This window comes from Accipiter gentilis, chromosome Z (genome assembly GCF_929443795.1).
Source record: "Accipiter gentilis chromosome Z, bAccGen1.1, whole genome shotgun sequence".
NCBI lineage: Eukaryota > Metazoa > Chordata > Aves > Accipitriformes > Accipitridae > Astur > Astur gentilis.
Window position 1 is genome coordinate 54,045,759 of NC_064919.1, and position 23,958 is coordinate 54,069,716.

At 40.4% G+C, this 23,958-nt stretch overlaps 1 protein-coding gene across 11 annotated transcripts in view; it reads left to right on the forward strand.

Moving 5' to 3' along the window:
• The window catches only part of MPDZ (multiple PDZ domain crumbs cell polarity complex component), a 1,139,709-nt gene that overhangs the window by 96,181 nt on the left and 1,019,570 nt on the right, over positions 1–23,958 (forward strand). For 9 of the 11 annotated variants that reach the window (XM_049794701.1, XM_049794692.1, XM_049794695.1 and 6 more), the window contains one exon: positions 783–3,636. In XM_049794701.1, coding sequence (XP_049650658.1) covers positions 783–929 — 147 coding nt within the window. In that variant the 3' untranslated portion in view covers positions 930–3,636. Of the gene's footprint in view, positions 1–782; positions 3,637–21,905; positions 21,937–23,958 lie in introns of those variants that run through there. The other 2 variants (XR_007505032.1, XR_007505031.1) reach the window with 2 other exon arrangements.

Here is a 23,958-nt window from a genome sequence, read left to right on the forward strand (position 1 = left end):
GGCCTGAATTTGAAGCCAAAGGATTGTTATGTTTTCTCACAGCTTTTCTTCCTTAGTGCAAGTGCTGGTCAAAATGTGCCTGTAGCATTTGAAGGCTATAGTCTTAGGAGGATTCAGAATTACCAAATGCATGTGCCCCTGCATATGGCAGAGTCATCTTCAACTCTCAAAACTGGAATTGTGTACAAACTTAGAAAAACAGCCCCCTTGCCTCATGTTTAGAGTGTATTTTCTTTAGGTAGTAGAAGGGACTGTTTTATTTATTTTTACTGAGAGTCTGAAAGGTAGACCAAGATAAAAGAATTGAACTCAGTCTGGACTTTTGGAGAAGTTCAGGTACTGACCTGGATTTGATAGTTGGGACTGCCCTAGGAAACAGCCCTGAGTCAGAGAAAACTGGAATCAAGAATCCTAAACTTTTATCATAAATCAAAGTACAGAGCTGAGTTTTGATTACTGAATTTCTTATACCAGTTGCTGAAAACTTCTTCAGGTCTTAAAAATCTTACTTCTATGATAGTAGGGTTTAAATGTTACACTAGCTGGACAAACAGGGTTAAGGGAATATAAAAATCCTGTAGCTCTGATGTTGTGAAACTTAGGGCAGAACATCCTGCAGAACTAGCAGGCTGTACTACAATTGACTGTATTTGAATCATTGAAAACAAAAAAAGTTTTAAGGGGTTTTGTGTACTGAACCCATCTTATTCAGACTATAAGGGCAGTGTGGCAGGGAGAAAAAGAAATGCATGAGTCTGCAGTTACATTTTGTATCGTTTCAGGGTGCAGCAGCAGAAGATGGACGCCTGAAGAGGGGGGATCAAATAATTGCTGTGAATGGGCAGAGTTTAGAAGGGGTGACCCATGAGGAAGCGGTTGCTATTCTGAAAAGGACAAAAGGAACAGTCACTTTGACTGTTTTGTCGTGAACTGGCTGCCCAAAGGGGTAGGGGTCAATAAGACTATATTATTTACATTCCGCATAGCAAAGAGAATGGAAATGTTTATATAGACTCCTTGCTCTTCCAGCTTCACAGGACTGTTACAACACTGAAGAAAAATAACACTTAACCATATTTTTATATACAGTAGATGTATTTCTCTTACTGTCAAACCACTGGGATGGAGTTATGTCCACTATGGAAAGACACAGATATCTTTCATATTAGTTTGATAATGAATGCTTGAAAGCCACCAAAAAAAAAAAAAAAAAGAATGTTTGCATTAATAACCATACAACAAAAATGGAATGTTTTGCTAAGAGGCTTTGGATATTTGAAATATGTTGGAAAAATGATAAAGTCACCAAGTCAGCAAGGAGGTGGCATGGGCAGCAGTAGTCAGAAAACAGAAATAATGTTATTGAAGAAAGAAAGTATTAACAAAATAAGGAATTTTGGGAAAAGAAGGAAAAGTATGTAATCTGGAGGCAGACGATTAATGGACTTAGATGGTTATTTGTATTATTTCACAATGCCCAAGCAGAAGGAGCTGAGTGGGTGACTTTGGTGGGTATTTTTTTTTGCTTGTCTGTTTGCATGTTTAAATTTCCTAAGTCACAGTGTATCAAAAAAAAAGAAGACTGTGTTTTAGTTTGGCCTAAGTTTAATGGTTTGGGTTGTTTGGGTTTTTTTTTTAGGCAGGGGTGTGTGTGTGTTTGTGTTGAAAGGAGAAGACTTGTGCTCAGGACTGAAAAATCACTTCGCTAGTAGAAACTACTCCTGCTGAATGAGAGTGCCCAGCAACTGCAGTATTAGAAGAACTAGACTTTTCTTTTATAATAGTAGTGTTTTCTAGCCTATATGGATGTGAAAGCAACCTTCCTAATATTGAATGTATGTAAGCGAAGGTGGCCCTCTTCCAACGTGCAAGATTAACTACAGGCTCAGTGCAGATTTTTCTGCTAGCTGCTTGAATCAGAGCTGCTAACAAACTGCTCAGGGCAGGTTTACTTAGCTGCAGACAGAGACTTGGGGATATTGATTGAGACAAGGTGGAAGAAGTTGATGTTATGGTGTTGCTGCCATTACCAGTAGCAGCAAAGGTAGAGTCCTCCTTGGACTGAAGCGGCCTAAAACCAGGAGTTGAGGGTGGGTAAAAGGCTGAAAATCCCTCCTAGTGGAGGTGAGTAGTAAGACAGCAGTGAAGCCCTTTCTGCATCAGCATTAAGCAGGAGGTGTGAGATCCACAAATACTGGTTTGGGGTTATTAATCTTAGAGCACAAATACAAGACAGTGTCTAGTGAGCATGATACAGCCATGGAGCTGTTCTTTGGGCAGCAGTGTGGTCACTAAATTTATCAACATCCACAGTTTCCTAAGGTGGGATCCTCACTAAAACTTTCTCCCAAAACTGCACTCACTGAAAACCTTAGCTGATTGTAGCCTGCCTTTGTCTCTGGTTCTTCAAAATGGCTCTTAGGAATCTGGCAGATAAAGCGCACTTTGCCCATGATTTACATTCATGCAGAAAAATTTCACCAAGTCTTTTGAGGGAGAAAGATACATCGCTAATTAGCAGCAAGACCCTTTGTGTTAATTAGCCAAAAAAATTGTAGCAAGAAGGCCACCATGTCAGTTGTCATTTAAGAGAAATCGGAACTGAAAATTGTGGTGGGTTGACTGTGGCTGGATGCCAGGTGCCCACCAAAGCCGCTCTATTACTTCCCCTCCTCAGCTGGACAGGGGAGAGAAAATATAATGAAAGGCTCATGGGTTGAGATAAGGACAGTTTATAAAGCAAAAGCAAATGTTGCACGTGAAAGCAAAGGAAAAGAAAAGATGTTATTCTCTACTTCCCATCAGCAGGCGATGTCTGGCCACTTCCTGGGAAGCAGGGCCTCAGTACTCAAGTGGTTGCTCCAGAAGACAAACATAAATAACAAATGCACCCCTTTCCATCTTACTTTACATAGCTTTTATAGCTGAGGTGACGTCATATGTTATGAAATATCCATATGGTCAGTTTGGGTCAGCTGTCCTGACTATGTCCCCTCCCAAGATCTTGCCTGGCACCAGCCTGCCGGTGAGGGGAGGGGGAGGAAATGTTGGAGAGACAGCCTTGGTGCTGTGCAAGCACTGCTCAACAGTAGCCAAAACACTGGTGTGTTATCAACACTTTTCTAGCTACCAATACAGAGCACAGCACTATGAGGGCTGCTATGGGGAGAATAAACTCCATCTCAGCCAGACGCATTACAAAAATGCAGGCAATGGTCAGGCCACTATTAGGGGAAGATACAAAAGACTAGCATTTGTTTTAGTGTGACCCAAAAACAGTATTAGGAATGTCTGTGAAATAGTATTGACAAATTGATAGCTATGTGTGAGTGAGTTAACTAAAAAATCCACCCTCCTTGTGAATTTACTAAAAAATCCACCCTCTTTGTCTCTTAACTATTCTAGAAGTTACACTGTGGTAGGCTAAGATGAAAGAAAACAGATGGTACTGTTACTGGATACTGTTGTTATTGCTCTTCTACACTTACTCCTTGGTTAGAGTGAGAAATGCCTACATTAGAGTAGGAAAAGTCACTTTAAATAGTATCTATATTTGTAACAGAAGTAGTGTACAGATATTTTGTTACTGCTGTTCTGTCTAAATGGAAGATTTAAGTAAATAAATTCCAAATTGTCATGATGAAGAAATAAAGTTGCAGGTGTGTTTCTGGTTGCTTTACAATGGCATGCTTGCATTGTTCATTCTGTTGTGACAGATTAATTCAAAACAACTTAAATTAATTTTTTTAAAAAGGCATTACTCTTTATGTGAACCTTAAATCATCTGCTAAAAATTGCTTTATTTGGATTTTAAGATTTTATCTTTGCTTGCAAACTCAGCAAATCCACGAGACCAGATACCAAAACTATTTAGGAATTAGTAAGAAGCCACCTTGCTTTTTTGAATCGGACAGCTTTAATCATTGTTCAGTCTGTTGAAAAAGCATTCCTTCAGCCATGGGACTTGCCATGAGGGATCAAAACAGTGAGCCATGGAGCCTGGGACTTTGCTTTTAGCTGTGACCCATGCTGCTGCTTCAGAGCACAGGATCTCCTCCGAGCCCCACACCGGGAAAGCTGTTGGTAAACTTTGCAGGCTTAGGATGTTTGGTTTTCTTTATCGTTTGGTATTCAACACAACTTCATATCTCAGGGGTTAGTTGTGTAAGGAGCTAGGTACTGTGGCCCTGTTTCTACTAAGTCTTCTGGTTTTGCTGATGTTTTTTCCACAGGAGTGTGTTAACTATGGGACTTGACAGGGTTGGGGCCTGGCATCTTAAAAGCTCCAGCTTATTGTCTGTTCAGATATCCAGTCCTTTCTTTTAACTCTGCTTACCTCTCACCTATTTGATGCTAGTAATCTTAGAGTGGTGTTAATGAATGAGACTGTCACTTTTTGTAAGCCTGGGTCTGGACAAAGGACAGCTGGCTCATGGGAATGCACATACTTCATTTCTTGGCAGTGAGCAGGTATCATTGGCATGGCTCGTTTCCTATTCATTCCTCTGCTGGAATTTATTTCTGGGTTAGCTATATGGAAGCTGTTGGTAATTCTTAGTTGGGAGAGTGGGTGGAATTTAGTAGCCATTGAGGATCCCCTTCCCTTTACCCTATCCAGCCTCTTTTTAAAAGACAAAAAAAAGCTGTATATTCTGTAGACCTAGACATGGACTTGCCTAAAAAAAAAATATCCAAACTTAAAAGAAGAAAAAAGAAAAAAGTTGTCATCTTTATTCTTAAGTGGCAAAAAGATGTTTTGTTTTACTGACAGAGACTTGCAAGTAATGTGGAGGAACTTAGTACTTTTAATAGTGTTTTGCAAAGAAAGCCTTATCTTGAAGCGAGAGTGACATTGGAAAGAGGCTGGTAGTGGTTTTCCACACACAGCTTTTTCTTCCATTTTAAAACCAAATTCTTTGAAGCATCTAAAATATTAATCTGTAGGGACCAATACTGTCTTAGTCACCACTTGAAACTACTCAAAATAGATAAAAATTTTCACTTTCTTTACAAATGCTATTAACATGGTGAACACTGTTGTCCTTAGCATATTCAATACCTGCATTGTATATACAAGCTGGTTTTATTTCCTTCTGACCTGGAGATCATGCATCTTCCTCAACAGCTGTGTAGATCTTTATTTTAATGCATTTTAGTAGCCACTGTTGCAGGGTTATCTGTTATGTTGTGAAGTTGTGTGGCCAATATTTGGGAAAATGCTAATAGTGTAAGGTTAGATTGATGCATTTCAAACACTTGAGAACAGTGGAAAATGATGCCTAAGTATATAGAGGTTCCTAACTTTTTGCCATATGTTTTTATTCTCCTGTAGTACAGTCTTCCACAATACTATTGAACTTTCTACTCCCAGTGAAAGTGGTTGTGTGAAATGGGCAGCAAAAAATAGGTGTTGCTTCAGTTATTTCAGTAGAAAGGAGAATAGTTTCTGATAAGCTACTAATCCTAAAAGCTGCATACATCTCAGTTGAAAATAACAGAATTATTCAAACTGGATTATTAATTTTTAATTCAAGACTTTTGTTAAGTTGCAGCAGCAAATTGTTTTTAGAAAGTGAACTAAGCAGGCTTTTACTTAGTCTTCCTCATCAAACTACTTTCTGGTCAGTCCATTTTTTTTTTTCATCTTCAGATAGGTAGTTTAAATATATAACTTTTTTCTTTATTATATACATTACATTACAATGTAATTACATACAATACATTACGATAAATCTTATCTGTATTCTTAGCTGAGAGTGCTACATAGGATATAAGTGCTTGCAATTAGATATCCAGTTTACCCATGGATAGGGAAGTGAAAGTTTTTTGTCTAAGATGGGAGGATTTGAATAGGTCAGCACTTGCTAATGTTTTCCGGTATTTCAGCCTTTGGCAGTTCATTAGTTAAGATCACACTTTGTTAAGTGTAGTGCAGTTTAGTTAACAGTACACTTTGTCTGAGCAAAGTAGGCATTATAGCTAAAAGGGAGTGAATGTTCTTCATGAGTATTTCTATGGGATGTGGGATATGTTTTTGAGACTCTCAGCACAGATCAACAAAGGTGTAAGAGTTTGGTCTGTTTTCATAGCGGGTTTTTTATGCTCCTCACTGTTCATAGCCACAGAGGAGTGCACAATACCAGGACTGGGAGGACTGAAATCACAGGGTACATTTTCAGGATGCTTTATGAGGTTTCCACTACTGCACACCAGATGGAGGTAAGGGAGCCTGAGTTTCTTTTTGGGCACCTCATACAAGCACTTAGGCTGAGGCACATTAAAGGTCTTTGCAGGCTGTAACTTTCAAGTACCTTCTCATCACAGGGATGCCATAGCCACTGTGTCCAACACTTCAGAGTTTTACATTATTTGGGGATTTTACAAAAAGCAATGGGAGGAGCATCTTGGGTAGTTAATAAGAAATGAGTTACTCTCTGTTTTGGGAGTATCTTTGTCTGAAACTGCCAAAGACATACACATTTTGTTTTGGCTTGAAAAAGTCTATTCATTCATCAAGTGTTAAATGTGAATATGTCTGATGGGAGTAGAAAGGTCGGTGTTGCAGATGAGTTATATCAATATAATCCTAATAGTTAAAGCAGCAAATGTTCACTGGAATTCCTGTTTGTGACAGGAACCACTGAGGACAGATGATAATAAAGATTGTCGTATGGGGAAAGCATTAACCTTTGTTACTGTCACCAAGACCAGAAGAAGATGGTTAGAAGTGATAGTGTTCACATTTTTGTCATGCTTTTTTAGTAAGTCCACATTGACTCTTTTTCCCAGATTTTATACTTTTCCCCCAAGCATAAAGTGCCTGCAAAGAGCTAACAAGGTGTTATTCTTCTGATATTCTTGGAATGAAAAAAATGACTCAGTCATTGTTTCAGGTATGTTATTTTTCTTGGTTTTGATGAATATATACAAATACAGCTAGTGAAGGAAAATGTCACTCTTAATGTTAGAATTCTCTTGGGGAATCCAAGCAACTCCAAACATAGTGTCTGGGCCAAAGACTTCATTTTTGGTAGTTGGGGATTTAAATAGGACAAGTGGCACATATAATGTAGTAAATGAATGTTGTTGCTTGGTGATCTTAAATGCTGGATAATACCAGCTGCATCTGCAGCTGCTGCTTTTTTCATGCACCTAGATGGTTCAGTGCTTGAATTCCCATGTCCTGGAAAAGTTCCTGTAAAGAGAAGGCTTAAGCTCCACCATTTCCCTTGCAAGTCATGATTTAATGGAAGATAAGGTCCAGCAGCATTTTGGAAGAATAACTGTAGGTTTCTGTCTGCATCAGAAATTCTGAGTTTTAGGTACCAGGTTGACAAAAGCTCTGATGGATATGATGTCTGAGAGATGTGGCAGTTAGAAGCTCACCCCTGGGCATAGCAAGCTCCAGGGTCACTCCCTGATGGGATTGATTCATGCTTGGCTCTCCTCAGTTGGCATACAGGTGTGTACCACAAATCTGACAAACTTCACTTGCAGTCCTACAAGTCAGGGGTTTTTTGGTTGGTTGCTTATGGGCTTTTTTTAAGATCTAGCCTTGAATGTCTTGGCTTTAATTCAGAGATTATGCAGAGGACCTGCATTTTTCTACCTTTATCTCAAGTTCTATCATGTACTTCCTGTTTTAAGCATATACATAAGGAGAAGTAATCCACTCAAATTTATTGTTAATGTAGAGTCAGAGGTTGTTCTAACCAAATATGTGTGTTAATTACTTTACAAAAATGTTTGTGGACACAGTCTCCTGGCGCAGCTTTTTACAGCCCCTTTCACAACACTGAACAACAGCAGTGATTGCCTTTGTGTTAAATTGCATATCTAACAAAGCCTTTCCAATAAGTATGAATTTGTCCTGGCTAGGAAAGTGAATTGCTTGAGACAAGGTGGGAACCTCCTGGACTGAGCTGAATTTCCTATTATGACTGAGAACACTCTCTTTTCAATCTGTGCCTTATCTCCCCAAGAACAGCTCGGCTTTTGTTCTTGTCAAATGGCAACTGACCGTCAGAGTTCTGTGTATATAGTCTCTTTCTGTCTGGAAAAAGGCCTTTTCCTACTGCAGTCACTAGGGCTGGAAACAAAAATATAACTGGACTTTTGACTTTAGGTGCATATTTATGGAATACTAACATTTAGTAGAAATAACTCATTAACAGTTACTGTCTGCTATCACATGGTGTCCTTTCTACACTAAGAAGTCACAGACTTTTCAAAGCTATTTATTTTGCGAGCAGCCAAACAATTCCTTTGTGCACTTCCCTTGCTCCCATTTCTTTTGATTTGTGTGTTGGTGTTATGTGTGAGGGGAGGACGTCAAAGGCTTTGTGTGTGTGTGTACGTATGTATATATATGTGTAGTTTGGGGAATAGTACTGTGTAAGTGCTCATTACTAGCCTGCAGATCCTTCCTTCCAGGCATGATTTTTTTTATGGAAGAAATTAAAATAGGCACTCTAATGCTTTTTTACCCATAGGTCTCAAACGATTTTTAAAAAGGGAGTAAATATTTGATGTATTTTAATGTCAGGAAAAGCTGCAGCAGAGGGATTACTTGTTTCTTCTCCATTAGATTGTGATTCTCGTGATTCCCAATGAAACTTTCTCTAATGTGAGAGTACATCTTTTCTATTAGCCTGGTATGTCTAAGAATGGAGTATTTTCCAGTTTGTGCTTTCAGGCCAATGAAATCCTATATGAAGTTGAGAAATATTTGGGTCTGGGATACTGATGCAGTGTTTGTGGGGCTAAGACCACCCCATGAACTCATGAATACACTCCAGACTTCCTCATTGCTAAAAGTTTTTTTATTTAGGCCCATGACAAAGATCTCACATTCATAGGACTGTTCCTTTTATATATAGGAATTGTACTCAATTTTACTCAGTTGACAGGTTGAACTCATGTACCTGTATATATTATTGACCTCAGACTTGAGCTTAAACCTTAAATCTGTTGGCCAAGCTAGAAAACCTCTTTGACCAAGCCCAAAAGTGGCAACCCTGAATTGGATTGGTTTCCTTCTCAATGTCAAGAAGATGTCAAGAAACTGTCAAGAAGAAATCTCGGGCAACAAGCAGAAAGGAGACAAAGGTACTGGCTGGCGCTCAGCAGCCTGTTTGCTTTTCTCTGTAGTGAAAGCTGGCTGGAACTCCCCTAGTCTGAACTTCCAATTCAAAAGTGAATGGGAACAGGAAAGGGGAAGTGCTTACCTGTTTAGGTAGAAATAGGCCTGGAGGTGGCCACCAGCAATCAAGATAACTCTGCCTGCATGAGTGTTTCTTTGGTATTCCAAGACAAAAGAACCTGTTTATGCAGTTAGCTGCTGGTTTCAGCTTGGGCACTTAGCCTGGGAGCTTGGGAGTGCTGAAGCTTTATGGGAGAGGCTCTTTGTCTGTAGTACCCAACCCCATGCTTACACCTCAAAGTCAGACTAGCCATGGAAGAGGGACCTAGGTTTGTCCATAGATGCTGACTTCTGTGTAGCTGCATTTCTATGCATTTATCGTTTTCTGTACTAGCCGCTAGATAGCACTAGAGAATCAACGCAAGTCTTGAACAGCGTGGGTTGCAAAGATTTAAATGAACTGGAGCACTCCAAAACTAACAACCACTGGAGTCTGTGGTTGGTCTTCAGCTCTGATCAGCAGCCTAATAGAAATTGTTCAATCAGGACAAAGTTATTTTAACTTTTGGTGTATTTAATATGTCTACACTGATTTCCAAGCAAAAAAAAAAAAAAAAATAGAAGTAGCATAAACAGTTACCTTACTCCAGCCCTCTTTTTATTACTTTTGATCTTTATTGAACACCACAAGCATCAACAAAATGTCCATTAAATCCAAAACATTTCCTACTGGCCATCATGAAAAGAACGCTTTAAAATTGAAGTAAAAATACACCTCTAAAAATAGCCATAGGGATATGTGCTTTCCAAAATTATGCCTTCAAAAACATATCCTCAACAGAACTCATTTGCAGAGAGGGTAGAAAGTCATCTGTGCCTGTCACTTGCTGGAAGTTTACTCTGTCCCTTGCAAAATTATTTGGCATTTTTGGCTTTCCGAGAAGAGTTTAAGGTAATGAAGAAATCAATCTGACCATCTCTGCAAGAAGCCAAAACCTGATGTTTTTAATCTCTGCTATGAAAAGCAATAAGGGTACAGCTTCTACTTGCTTACTGATAGCCTTTCAAGAAACCCCATATGAAGTTTTTTCTAAGGGATTAGGAAACACAAAAAGGCCTTAGGAGGAAGGCGTGAATTACTGCCTGTTTGTGCTGTGCATTTTCATAGGTTTTGCACTCCTCTTGCAAACCATCTACTTAATGCATGTGAGTACTTTTGATCTGCACATCCATAAACAGTTTTTCTGGCAGTCCTGAGGAATATACACAGGTATGCACAGTGCTGTGCAAGGTAAGAAACTTGGTAATGTCCTCTGAAAACTGCATTCCTGACTTTGGTTTCAAAATATTATGTAGGTGATCACAAATTCTTCTATTATTTATTAACAGGATTTGTATACCCAAGTACTACATCCTACTTTGATAACGTGTCTCAAGAGTTTTTGGCAAGGATCTAAAATTTGAAGTTTGAAGGTCTTGAACTCATAGAGCAATGACTTCTAAATGGTTGTCTTGGAGAGATTCATAATCAGCTCAGGGCATCTGGCTCTTGTGGCTTGCTTCTAAAGTACATTAAAGAGATTGATATCAGAATATGCAACTGTACTGCAGCTTATTTGCTATAGGCATGCTTCATCTTAGGTACAGGGACTTCAAGGACTGCAGTCTTGGCTGTCATTGATAGAAGCTTGCAGGAACTCCCAGCGGACTGGGCTGATGCATGTGTGTGAACTTTCAGCCAGTAAGCTGTTTCTTGCAGAAATGACAGCCTGTTATCAAGAGATGCATGGGCTATCTTTGAGGCTTGCTTACACTTACAGTACCTCCAGAATATCATTACCTACCAGCTTTCTGTAGAAATTCACCTTTTCCCATCAGTATGTGAGAGGCATGTGTTTAAATGAGGTAAGAATTTTAGCAGCACTGAAGGTTGATCATCTTTTCTCCACAATTTAAATGAAGATTTTGCAGCCCTCCTTTTCCCTCCCACACCAGTCCCTCAGCTGCAGCTTGGAGGGCTGAACTTTCTTTGGTGTTAAGAGTCAATTATGCAAACATAAAGCTGAGTAAGATTTGTCAATCACACTTCTAGACTGTTTCAGGCATCCTTTACTGGTCGACAGCTATTTGCAGTTGGTAGGCTGGTGAAGTGGTTACCTACAGGACCGGAAGGTGAACTAGCATTATAGTGCAGCTAAAGCAAGATTAGTGACTGACGTTGTATCACAAATCCTTCCAGCCCCTTTCTGGCCTTATTGATTTATTGCACGTAGAAAACTATACTAAGTATGTCCACACTACTACTATGCTTCGTTCTCAAATGCAGCAGATTTTACTGAGTTTGTTCTGTGATTTGTTTTGCTCCAGGTGCCAGTGGCAAGGAAGCTGGTTTTTTAAGTGCTTTGAAAACAAGTTCCAGCAAAACTGATCTTTATCAGATCCCGTTGAAAAGGCTGCACATACTGAATAGTGAAACACGCCAGCTAAATTTTAATCTGGGTTACATAAAAGATTGTTCTTAAAGTGGCACATACTGACGTTTTTCCCACACCCATTAACTTGCAGCTGTAAAGTGAAAAGGCCAAGAGACATATAAAACCTCTGTGTGTCTGTGCATGTGTGTATAAACAACTTTCAGGTAGGTTATGGCAGTATCACAGAAACCTTTCTGCAGCATCTTGGCTGTGGTGGCGTTTTGTTTTTATCTCGTGTGGTGGCGGGATGGTGCCTTACAGACTAAGAGTTACGTAATTCAGTAGTTCTTTGGGGAGAAGAGTTGTAGTTTTGGGGACCCACTGTAAATGCACTGAGAATCTTTTTCATGTGAGTTTAGAGGAGTAGTGAGGTTGTGCCTGGAAGCCTACATGTGGCCTGAGCTGGGAAGATTCCTAAGTCAAGGCAAAGGTAAGGCACATATACTCAGGCAAAAGACAGCATGTATTTAGCTTATGACAGGTGGTAAAATTTAGTTGAGTTGCCCATGTACAATTCTAGCCAGTTGTTTTTGAAGTATGTGCTGTTGGATGCTATTCTTTGTAAAGGATCTGCAATTACTGCAAGAGGAGAAGAAAGTAAAGACACATGTGCCTATATAAACCAAACTACTTCTCCTAAGAGCTCTAGGATTGCATCAGTGCAGCCTAAGAAAAATGATAAGACAGTCTGGTGCTTTAGTTCTGTTTTTTGGATTTCTGATAGTATTTCTTATCTGTAGTGAAACTTGAAGCAAGATTTTTTCCAAGTAAGTAACCTCTGATGTTTAATACTGATTTTAAAGTATTTACAAGGTTTCCCTTCTAATTAACTTCATTCTAAAAGGACATGGAGCTTTTGTAGGGAATTAAGAACAGTTTTTTTCTGTGTTGTAAAGTCACACTTCAGGATATTTTAAGATCTAAGAACAAGTAAGTTCTATAGTGTGCCAAACTTAGAGGTCTTTTACATACCTGTGATGCCTATTAATCTAGATCAGAGACCTTTCATATTTACACCTGTGTGCCTGGGATGATGAAATGGCCTGAGGCATTTGGTTCTCCCTTTGGTTTCAAATACTGTTCCATTAGCATTGGGTATGACTTCACTTAGATGCAGGAGAAATTTTTCCTTGATTCACTTTTTGCCACAGGAATTAACTATTAATCAAAATCCCAGGAACATTGCTGTAGCTAAAAGTTTAGTCAAGCGGGTTGCAATGGCCAGCTGCTGGGTGAAGTGGTAAGGCAAGAATGATACATGCACAAGCATCAGAAGCAACAGAATACAAAATAACCTCAAGAGCTGGAGGGCCAAACTCATTTTCTTTAACTTATTTGCTGCTGAGTCTTTGGGAAGTCACATATCCTCCCTGTTAATTGTATTCGGTCCCCAAAGATAGCTAAGGATGTCTTTGAGGCTGCATCTTCAATGCAGCGAAGTCTTAAAATGATGGGCAATGTAATCTTCATCTGTGAGGAAGGATCAGAGCAGGGAAGAAGGGTCAGAAATAGGGACATGGCCCTCCATTTTGTCAAAAAAGCTATGCCTTTTATTAAAGCTTGGCCTGGGTTCAAGCCCTGGCCCAGGAAAGCCAACCACACAATGAAATCGTATGGTTTGTTGACCAAAAACAGTTGTCAAACCCACACTTCACACATCTTAGTAGTGATGATTAAACCGGACTTCCTCTCCACTGTGGATGTGGTCTTAAACTTGCTTGCACCCCACAAAATTGTGTGGGTAATTGTTTGCTTGTGTACACTGCCCAGCATAACTTAATTAGGAAAATGTGCTTGGCAGGAGGGAGATGGAAGCTGGAAAAGACAGAATCCTTGTCAATGACCCATGTAGTTCCCCAAAAAAGGGGGGTGGAAGTGTGTGAAAGATCATAAAACACTGCATAAGTGGTGGTATGTGTGGTTGCTAACATCCCAGAAAGTGAGAATGAGCAAAGGTATCTGACTGAAAACTTCAGGAGCCACACACTGATATCCTGTCTCAGGAGAAGTGCAGGAAGGCTTGGGCTTGCCTTCCTGGTGCTCTATAATCACTCTTCTACTGCTTACAGTGCACCTGAGTAAGGCATGGCTCAGAGAGGTCAAGAAATTTCCTCCCTAAGTATTTCTGCTGACAACAGGTAGTCTGGGAAAATTGTGCTCTATCACTTAAGAATCAGTGGGGAGATCTGCTAAGCAATCTCCTTTCTGTTTTCATTAAACAGCAAACTTTGTCTTCCACACATCTTACAGACACACCAGAGATTCAGATTTTAGCACTTTGATCCCTAAAGCCCAGTTAAAATTAATCAGGGACGCCACCAAAATAAAGCAAAAGGAGGTGTCTTTTGAAAAGTGCAGTTACCCCAAGAAACTGTCTTCACACAATGCTGTGGCATTCAGACAAGAGATGAGGTGAGCTGAAAGCAAGCAGCAGACAGTCTGAAAGATGGCTAAGGTTTAAAACCAAGCTCAGTTCTGAAGAGAAGTAGTACACGTATTGTATGATCTATTGATAGTGTCCTAAGGCAGGTGATGTGGGAAAAGAAATCTGAATTTCAGCTGGAAAGTCTTCCCTCTCCATCTGTATAATTATTGTTTCCCTCCTTGCTTTTTCCAAAGATGTATAATTACTACTTTAGCAGATAAAACCTGTAGCTGGAGTTAAGTCAACTATAGTAAGCAGCTGTCTTTGCATTAGTGATTAAATGAAGCAGGGCAGATCTGAATCAGATTTGTAAAGCATAAATTTACCTTGTAGCCAAAGCAACTAGAAGTAACACACTCCTGCTTAATGCAAGTGTCCAGCAGTCATGCTGCAAACATCCCCTGGAACTACTGTTACAGAAAAATAATTGACAGTCCAAATGTTTTAAGGGATGATCAGTCCAGTGGGTGGCATCAGGGCTCCCTGTCCTTTAAGGGGCCAGAGCAAGTGCCCATTTTGCATCCAAATGTATATTTTTAAGCCAGAGTGTAGTTGTGATATGAATCCAGCTACACTATTCCACCCATTAAAGGTATAAATTCATGAACTTTATGAAGAAACGTGTTCAAATACCCCAATAGAATATAAAGAAAATCCTTACTAAATACTTCTGTTTATCTGGGACAACTAGAGTGTAAATTGCCAGAAAAGTCTTACCATATGTTAAGGACTGTCTGCTGTTCCAGACAATGTGATGGAATTCAGGAGTTTATCTCAGTTTTGGTGGAGGCTTCAGGTATCATCCTGAGGAAGTCATATAGTTAAATATAGGCACAGCTGCCAGTTCAGATTATTCCAATGGCTTGTCTTTGCTGAGATCTACCTGCCAGAATGCTGTTCAGTTATGACTTGGATTTTTCCAGATTTGGTGAGGCACTCAACAGAAGATGCAGGTAAGCTGGAGACTGCCTTTACAAGGTACATGTTTCCAGAGAAATTAATTTGTAGGGTGGAACTGTTGTTTCTGGAGATAGCCATCTTATTTATTTTTCAGTGTAGTTATTCTCAACTAATTTTCATGTGACTTCTTCAGCTGTCTGCTTTTATGGGACAGCTTCAGCTTTAGTCTCCTCCAAAAGGTGTCCAGTTTGAGTGATCCACTACATGAGGTGAATCAGTATGGTCAAAAACGTACTTCAGGACTAAACTCCTGATCCAGACTGATGTGCTAATGCAGGGAAACCCAGACAAAAATACATATACTTGAAATAAGGTTTTGACAATACAAGGTGATTGTTGTTAGCAATCAAAATTGTTGGTAATTTTTAGAAACTGTTTTAACCAACAGATTAGTTATTACAATATCTGTGCCTTGATAAAAAGGGGTGGTGTTCACTTGAGGTCCAAGTCTAACCTCTTTCAGATGAGGAACATAATGTGTTTGCATGTAAGAGGCTGCATGCAAATAGGGAGGAACTGGGCTGTGGCTTAGGTAAACCTTGCATGTTGTTATACAGAACAGCATCTGATTGATGGGATTTAAGTATGTGCTTTAGGACTGTCCTCAACATAGATACTCCCATGTTTTACAGCCATAAAAAATGAATCCTTTTTCTTTGCACATGTTTTAGGAAGGAAATATTAGATGTCGTTCAGGAAATGCCATTGAAATATACATCTCTACAACAGGTAGAGTCTGTGTCTCCAGGTTACTACTTGGCCACTGCAGTTTCACAAATCAGTCCTCAGCTTAATGTAGTAAACCACTATGATGAATCATAAACAGCATCTGGGAAGTGGCATTCCTGGCTCACTGCAAGAGATTAATCATCTTGTCTTTGTATTGGATCTAGGACCTATACTTAGTACCAGTTACACTGAGTCCATCAACAGTTCTAGCTTATTTAAGGACTATACAGGGAATGATGTTCACATGCAAGATTATGACGTAGAACTTCTGAGAAGGTGCACTTGCCTGTCTTCTGTATTCAGGAACGCTGCAGTGCTGAAGGGAGAAGCAATTGGAAAATCAGCAAAGCCCAAATTTTATTTAGAGCTTTGTGGGTTGAATCAATACTGTGTGCTCTGGCCAGAAAGTCAGAGATGGTGAAGGAATGAGCAAGAGGGTTCAGGCAGACGAAGTAAGCAGCAGTGTTTTGCCCACAGTGGGCAGAGGTAGTGCAGATGTCAATGCTGCCAAAGTCTGAAATTCGGTATGTTTCTCTGGGAGGGAACAGTGCCGTCCTGCTCTTGGGTGAGAGGACTTCCCAAGCGCTGCGCTCCAGCTTGGCCCCGCCATGAACTGGGTTTCACGTCCTGCTCAGACAATGGGCTTCGCACTCTGATGCAGGGCAGTGTTTCACAGATCATAACTGCAGATGTGCGGGACAAGGGCCAGTGGGCTCTGCTAGGTTAATGCAAATTCTGGCTTTCTTACCCTTCCCGTCTTGTCTGTGGTTTTCAACAGCTGCTGAACATGGCAGCAATAGTTTTTCAAGGGTTGTTAGCTCTGTGTGTCACTTTGGTCTGATTAGCTGTGAAGATACTACTGAGACACTGCTGGAGCAGTTTAGGGAAGAGCTAGCGAAGTGGAACAATCTTCACTAGATTGCTGCCTCTGTGATCAGTAGCTTGTGATGTTGCATCTTACGCTTCATCTATTTAATGGAGACATCATAGGAAGAGGATAGATTTTCTTTTTTTCTCTCTGCTGTTTCTCCGTAAGTGGTCACAAAACCACAGGTTACTCTGTGCTTTGCCTCGGTATTTCTAAGGTAGTAAGATATTAATCCTGAATTAGGTATTTGAGTCAGAGGTGTGAGAGATATATAGAGTTTAAATATACGCTATATATTATTATATCATATATAGTATATATTTAGTGTACATGTAGTATACATACATATGTACACTATAGTATACTGTACACTATACTATAGTGTACTTCTAGTATATATGTATAATATATATCTATGCAGTATATCTACATATAAAAGCATATATAGTATATATACACACTCTTTTGTGTGTGTGTGTGTGTGTGTGTATATATATACACACTGTTTTAAATGTATTTACCCTCATCTGTTTGCTGTTGGATGTGATATTTAGAAATATGGAGCCATATAAAGCAGATTGCAATGTCTCATTGTAAAGTCTCTTGAGCACAAAATGGGTGAGTTTGCTCCCACAATGCTTTAAGTCAAATGGGCCTCACGCACTTACTTGATACAAACCTCCAGATAATTTCTCCCAACTCCAAGTACCTTCAGAGTGTTTGCTTTCAGGAGCTGTCTTAATAATTTCCTTTTCACTGCCAAGGGTACATATTTGCACATTATTAAAGCTATTCTCCATCTTGTCTTATTACATAATTATTATTTAGTCTACTGCATACAAGTCTTGCATTTTCACACACCATAACAACTCAAAAATCATAATGATAATTTAAAACCTGGAATCTATATTAGATGTACTTTTTGCTTTAGGGGAATGAAAAGGACCAGACAATAACCCCGGCTTGCCAGTTAAAATGTGTTAGCCACTTGCTTCTGATCAAAAGGCCTTACAGCTTGGACTGGAGAAACAGGACTGGTCTAGCCCATAAGCTGGTGCACGTTTGCCACCAGCAGTATTGGTTTTTGGTGTCAACAGAGATCCCATCCTGTGGTGCTCTGCATCACATGGTACAGCAGAGCAAAGGCAGGTCAAATGCCAGTGGGCTGCTGGACTGTACAGAGCTGGATGAGGCGCACCAGGACAGATCAGAAGGAGCATGCACTGTGTCATGGGGTTGACAACCTGCGGGACAGCTCGTTCAGAGAGGCATTGAGAGCAGAGGCGTCAGACTTGGAAGAGCACCACGCAGTGACTGCTGGCATTCTGGAAATGGCCAGTGGTCTGTGAGTAGAGGTAACGTGAAAGCTGAGCTTGGTCACAGATGATCTTAGCCCCCAGGCACCATTCCCCTTGCCCCCTCAGGAAGAACAGTAACAACAAAACACATACCATGGACAAGGGAGAACCTACCATTTGTTGTGCTTGACATGCAGGAAGATGTCAACAGAAGCAGATCCTTTCCATGTGGCAGTGACCACTAGAGAATACAGATGATAAAATTAGTTCAGCCAAAGTGACCAAGGAAACTCCAAAACTGTTTCAGCTGTAGGAACTATTACACTGTAGTGTTTCCCTCTGATACTTCTTGGACATACAGATACATATTTTTTAGAATGTTTTAAAGGAGGGATTTTACTTCAAATGCACTTTCTTAACTTAGAAGAGCTCTGGCTCACAGGTGTCTAAATATTTTGATATCTGTACATCCACCAAGATTACCACATATCTCTGTACAAAAATATAGAAAAAATCAAACACCCACAAGTAGACCACTTACAGTTCTCAGATTAATTAGCCACCTGCACTAGTTAACTGAATTGCTTTCTTAGATCCTACCCCTCATGTCACCCTTCACCCCATTTAGACTGTGAACCTCAGTCCTCCCAGGATCCAAAATCTTGAATATTTTCCTCAGGGGAGGCATGTAATACTTTTCATTCAGGAACATGTTACTTCCCAGCACAGAAAGAAAATGGGCTGGCCCTGAGCTATTTATCAACAGCACCACTGGAGCATTTATTTACCAGGGCAGGTACCAGCTCACAGCTGCCTTAATGACAAAGGATATGATGTCCTGCTCTATGCAAAGTACTGAAGCTTTCTTTGGGCTGGCACCTTGTGAAGTGTGAGACAGCTTGTATTGCTCACTAATTGCATGACAACATAAAAGAATTAATTGTTTAGCTGATCTAAACTATATAAATATATATAAACTAACATTGTAAGATATTCAGTGGAGGAAGGGGATGCAGTTCTACCCCATTAATAGTAAATTATTAGTAAATAGGCTTGGAAAGGCTGTAATACCAGAGCCAATGTGATTCAGTAAAAGTGTTCAAGTGGGAGAGTATAAAAGTTTGCAACAACATACTGGATCTGATAACAGAGTTGACCAGGGAAGTTGTATTTGATCTTGAAAATATCATCACAAGAGAAATGTCAAACTATTCAAGGAAACTTGAAGCAGGATTTAAAAACTGATGGTCACATCTGGGGCTCCTCAAAGACCTTGAGACAGCTGCTGACAAACTGAGATGCGATTTGATTTTGATATGGCTGGCACAGAACATGGGTCACACATATAGGCTAAAAATTCTGTTGTAGCTGGTTTTGAGCTTGAATCCTGTGGCCTTATGCTTCAAGTAAACACACAAATTTGAGTGGTGGTGGGAGCTCTAATCTTTCTATTTATTTGGGAATTTTTTACATGTTACCCTTTACCAGTGTGGCCAAACCATCAGCCCAAGGGGCAGCTCCAGTTTGTCAGGACCTCAGGGCTGGGAGGGAGGTGATGGGAAATGACTGTCAGGACAGCATCTGAAACATGTCAGCCAAACATTTCTTTCTGTTAGCTCACAGGGCTAGGCTTAAACTGGGATTATCCATGCAGCTTGCAGAGATGCCACAAACCTGGCAGGAGCCTTCTGAAAGACTGAAAACCCCCCTTTGATCTAGGTCCTTCAGCTCTGGGATATGCAACAGCACCTATTACTCTGTGCACACTTGAATAAGAAGTCCCAAGCTCGGCAGAATAAATCCTGACCACACTGAACCTGATTGCAACAGTCGGGCTGGTTTTAAGAGAGGCAGTATTTCACCTGGGAAGTCTACTGCTTAGTGTCAGAAACTGCAGAATCTCAGCAAGAGGAAAATAAAACCTCTTCAGCTGAGACACTCCAAAGAAATAGAAAGTTGTACCAGAAATGTTCCCATATCTGCCCTGAAGATGTAATATGTAGACTCAGGTAAGCAGCCATCTTCAGACAAGCTACATTTACAATTGCCATGTGATGGTGACTTGGTTATGGTTGCTGAGAACAGTAACAATCTATTTAATGCAGTATCTGTGATGGGTTAATAATTGAAACTCAGAGGACATGGTTTTCAGCCCTTTGTTCATGTCTGGATCTTTGGCTGCTGTGCCCTGGTATCTCTTCTGTTGAAAGGGCAGTAATTGCAACATTCCAGGAAAAAGAGAAAAGAAAAGAAAAGTCAGTGGAACAGATTGGGATAGGCCCATGGATTTTATTTCAGCTAAAGAACAAAAAGTAACTCTTTTAAATTGTCTCCTGAAATAAAGATGCAGTTTGGTTATTCAGGATAGAATTATGGATATACCTGTTGCAGAGAAGTAGAATAACCAATGTGATTGTGTGATGAATTTCCCCATTAGTCTCTGCAGGAAGGAATCTTAATTGGTGCTAAAATAATACGTCATTTGTGTCCAGCACTGTAAAGAGGATGAGTTTTTCTATCCAAGAAATTGTTTCATGCAGGAAGGAATCTTACAGACCATGTATAATGCTATCTTGATCTCTGACCATGTTTGTTGGAGGTTATATAACTTTTCCCAGATAATTATTTTGCTGCAATGGTGGAAATCTGTTGAGCTGTTATTTAATGCTTAGCTACTACACTGTGCATTTGAAAAAGAGGTCATAAAAGGATTTTCTCTGTCTCTTTCTCATGCTTATAAATTTGAGTACAACTTTTTGTCCTGAGTCTGTTCTCCTTTAATCAGCAGAAGGTCTTAATGCTTTGGAAATTTCTAGCTTGAGCCCAAACTAAAGAAATTGTCTTCCTCTGAATCATGGAAAAATATACTTGCCTGCAGAAAATGAGTGATGAAGTCTACAGGTGGAACTGAGCTGCTTAAACACAACTGTTCAGTGTCATATAAGGTGCTTTATCTGAGACATCTCCACTGGGGTGGAAGAGACAACTCAGAATGAGAAAGTTAATTTCCTGGGTTTATTTTGTCCAAGAACACTTTGCTGTACCTTCCACTTAAGAATCTGGAAGTCTTGTGAAGAGGAAACTATCGATGCTTCCTACTCATTTCCTTAGAGGCAGAAATCATCCTGGACGTTGCCTTGTGAATGCATCAGTTTCTAACTGCAATTCAGAGCAGCAGCACTGGCAGAGAAAGGAAACCATGCCTCTGATTTCACAGGCAGCCTGCACATGCACTCAATTTGATGGTTTCGGTGTGTAGGATTTGAATCTGTGTTTACACAAGTCTTCCTAGTTAATACTAAAACAGCATAGGGATCACTAACTGAAAAAAATAACAGGTCCCACCTGGGATCATACTGAATGATGGCTCCATTTTCTACATGACACCAGTTTCAGATTGTCATCTATGCCCAGCCTGCTTTCCTTCTATATATTTAGGAATGGAGCAATTTTTAGGGTCTGATTTCTCATTAATTTCAATGTTAATAAGATGCCTAAACAAACTCTTGAGGTTCTGGGTGTTTGTCTCCAATTTATGGAAGTAATTTAGCTTCCCTGAATTCTTTTCACACATTTAGGTTTACACCAGTATGCCTTGTTGGGTTTGTTGCTCTTAAACCTTGACTTCAGCAGGTGATTGATTTTCTTCTCTCCTCTTGGCTTATTTAAGTTTCTTGTGAGTCTTGTTATAGAACAGAACACAAAATGCATGAAAACGGACAGTGCAGGCATTAAAATAAAAAAGAAAATCAGAAGTCAGGAAGTTGAGAGGGTTAAATGAGTCAGTAGAAAGAAACTACAGCCACTCCTACCTACTTCTAATCATTTTGACTGTGTATTTTTCCTACAGATTTGAACTCTTGAAATCAGAGAGCTCATTTGAATTTTGAGTATGGTCTTGGTTCCCAGGTAAAGTAAATTATAACACCGTATTATGCAAAAAACTGCCTTTTTTCTGGGCTTTCATTTTGAAGTTCCTTGTGGTGGGTTGACCCTGGCTGGATGCCAGGTGCCCACCAAAGCCGCTCTATCACTCCCCCTCCTCAGCTGGAACGGGGGAGAGAAAAATATAACGAAAGGCTCGTGGGTCAAGATAAGGGCAGTTTAATAAAATGATAGCAAAGGTCGCGCGCGAAAGCAAAGAAGAAACAAATGATGTTACTCTCTACTTCCCATCAGCAGGCGATGTCTGGCCACTTCCTGGGAAGCAGGGCTCCAGTACGCGTAGTGCTTGCTCCGGAAGACAAAAATGCCCCCCCCTCCGTCTCCCTTCACTTAGCTTTTATATCTGAGCTGACGTCATATGGTATGGAATATCTGTTTGGTTAGTTTAGGTCAGCTGTCCTGGTTATGTCCCGTCCCAAGATCTTGCCCTGCCCCAGCCTGCCATGGAGGGGAGGGCAAAAATGTTGGAGAGACAGCCTTGATGCTGTGCCAGCACTGCTCAGCAGTAGCCAAAACACTGGTGTGTTATCAACACCTTTCTAGCTACAGAGCTGCAGAGCACAGTGCTGTGAGGGCTGCTATAGGGAGTACTAACTCCATCTCAGCCAGACCCAATACATTCCTAAAACCTGAATTCAAGCACTGGAGTCATCCTCCTGTCTCAGTAAGGACATTGTGCAGTCCAGCCTGATTGCTGTCACTTCATATTCTCTTACCAGGGGATTCTCCTGTTGCTCCCAAGTCTTTGACTTCCCCTAAGCTAGTGAGGAAAATTGCAGGTAGGATTTCTGGAAGCAAACATCTGGATATGTGTCCACTGACAACTGTAAGAAAAGCGTGCTGCGTTCTGGGGGTAGGTGCGTGGTCCTGATGAGGAGCCCTGGCTCACAGTAACCCTTGCTGTTGAGATGGGATCCCTAGTAGATGAGGATCCAGGCCTGATCCCACTCAGCTGCACAACCCTGTTTCAGACAAGTAAGAGCACTAATAGCGTGTGAGGACGAGCAGAAAGTCTGTAGAGAGATAAGGATGATAAGATTATAGACTGCAGGTGGTTGGAACAGGATCATCAGGTGTGTGAGGATCCAAGAGGGAAAACACCTACATGAGAACTGTAAAGTCTAAAGGAAGAAAGCAGAGAGGTTAATATAAGGACTGCCTGGTATCACTAAGTCGCCAGTGTAAGACCTGCGGATGGAGCTGGTGGCAGAGGGCAGCTCCGCAGCACTGTGGATCTGGCCTGGGGAGCTCCAGGCACTGGCTTTTCTCCCCCAGTTCACTGATGCTTGCCTTATCAGCGAAGGATGTTTGAGTGCCTTATCAGGGTGGCAAGAAGACCTGAATCCTACCTCTCTTGTGTGTGTCAACTAAGAAACAGCTGTTTCATATTTTTTAGTTGCATTTATCTTGCCTGCAGGATCTTTTCATATGGCTAAGAGGGCCCAACTGGACTCAGCCAGAAGAAGGTTTCTTAAAAGGTAAATATCAAATTGAATAAAGATTTTTTTTTTTTTTTTTGGAAGGATTTGTTACTTTTCGCAAAATTTTGCTGGATTTGAATGCACTGAATGTCTGAACTGAGTGACTGCTGAAGACACACTGCTTGAAGCAAGCTGGTAATATATGACTCCAAGGTGGAAACAACAGCAGATATATTGGGTCAGCAAAAATATGTTAGGAGTTGTTATCTCTGACTATGTTAATAGGCAGACTACTGTAATGACTCAAATGGCAATAACTGCCACTTTTACTTAAAAATTGCTCTATGGAAATAGGCTCCCCCCTTCTCCTCCAACCCCCGCCCCCCCCCCCCCCCCCCCCGCCCTTTTTGGTTATTTAATTCTTCAGATTTCTTTCCTTCTTTTTAGTACTTTATCGATAACTAACCAAGCTTTCCCCAGCTTCATGTTTTTAAAACAGCTGGTGTGACTTCAGCAGTCCCTCATGATATTTTTGAAACCTGGTGATTTACAGCTATAAATAATGACTTATTTTCCTTTCATGTTGCTTGATTTTTTTCCATCACTTAACTTGTAACATTTGTCTAAACGATGCATTTATGTTACATGCAACAAACATATTACATTCATACAGACTCAGGAGTTCAGACTGTTGCA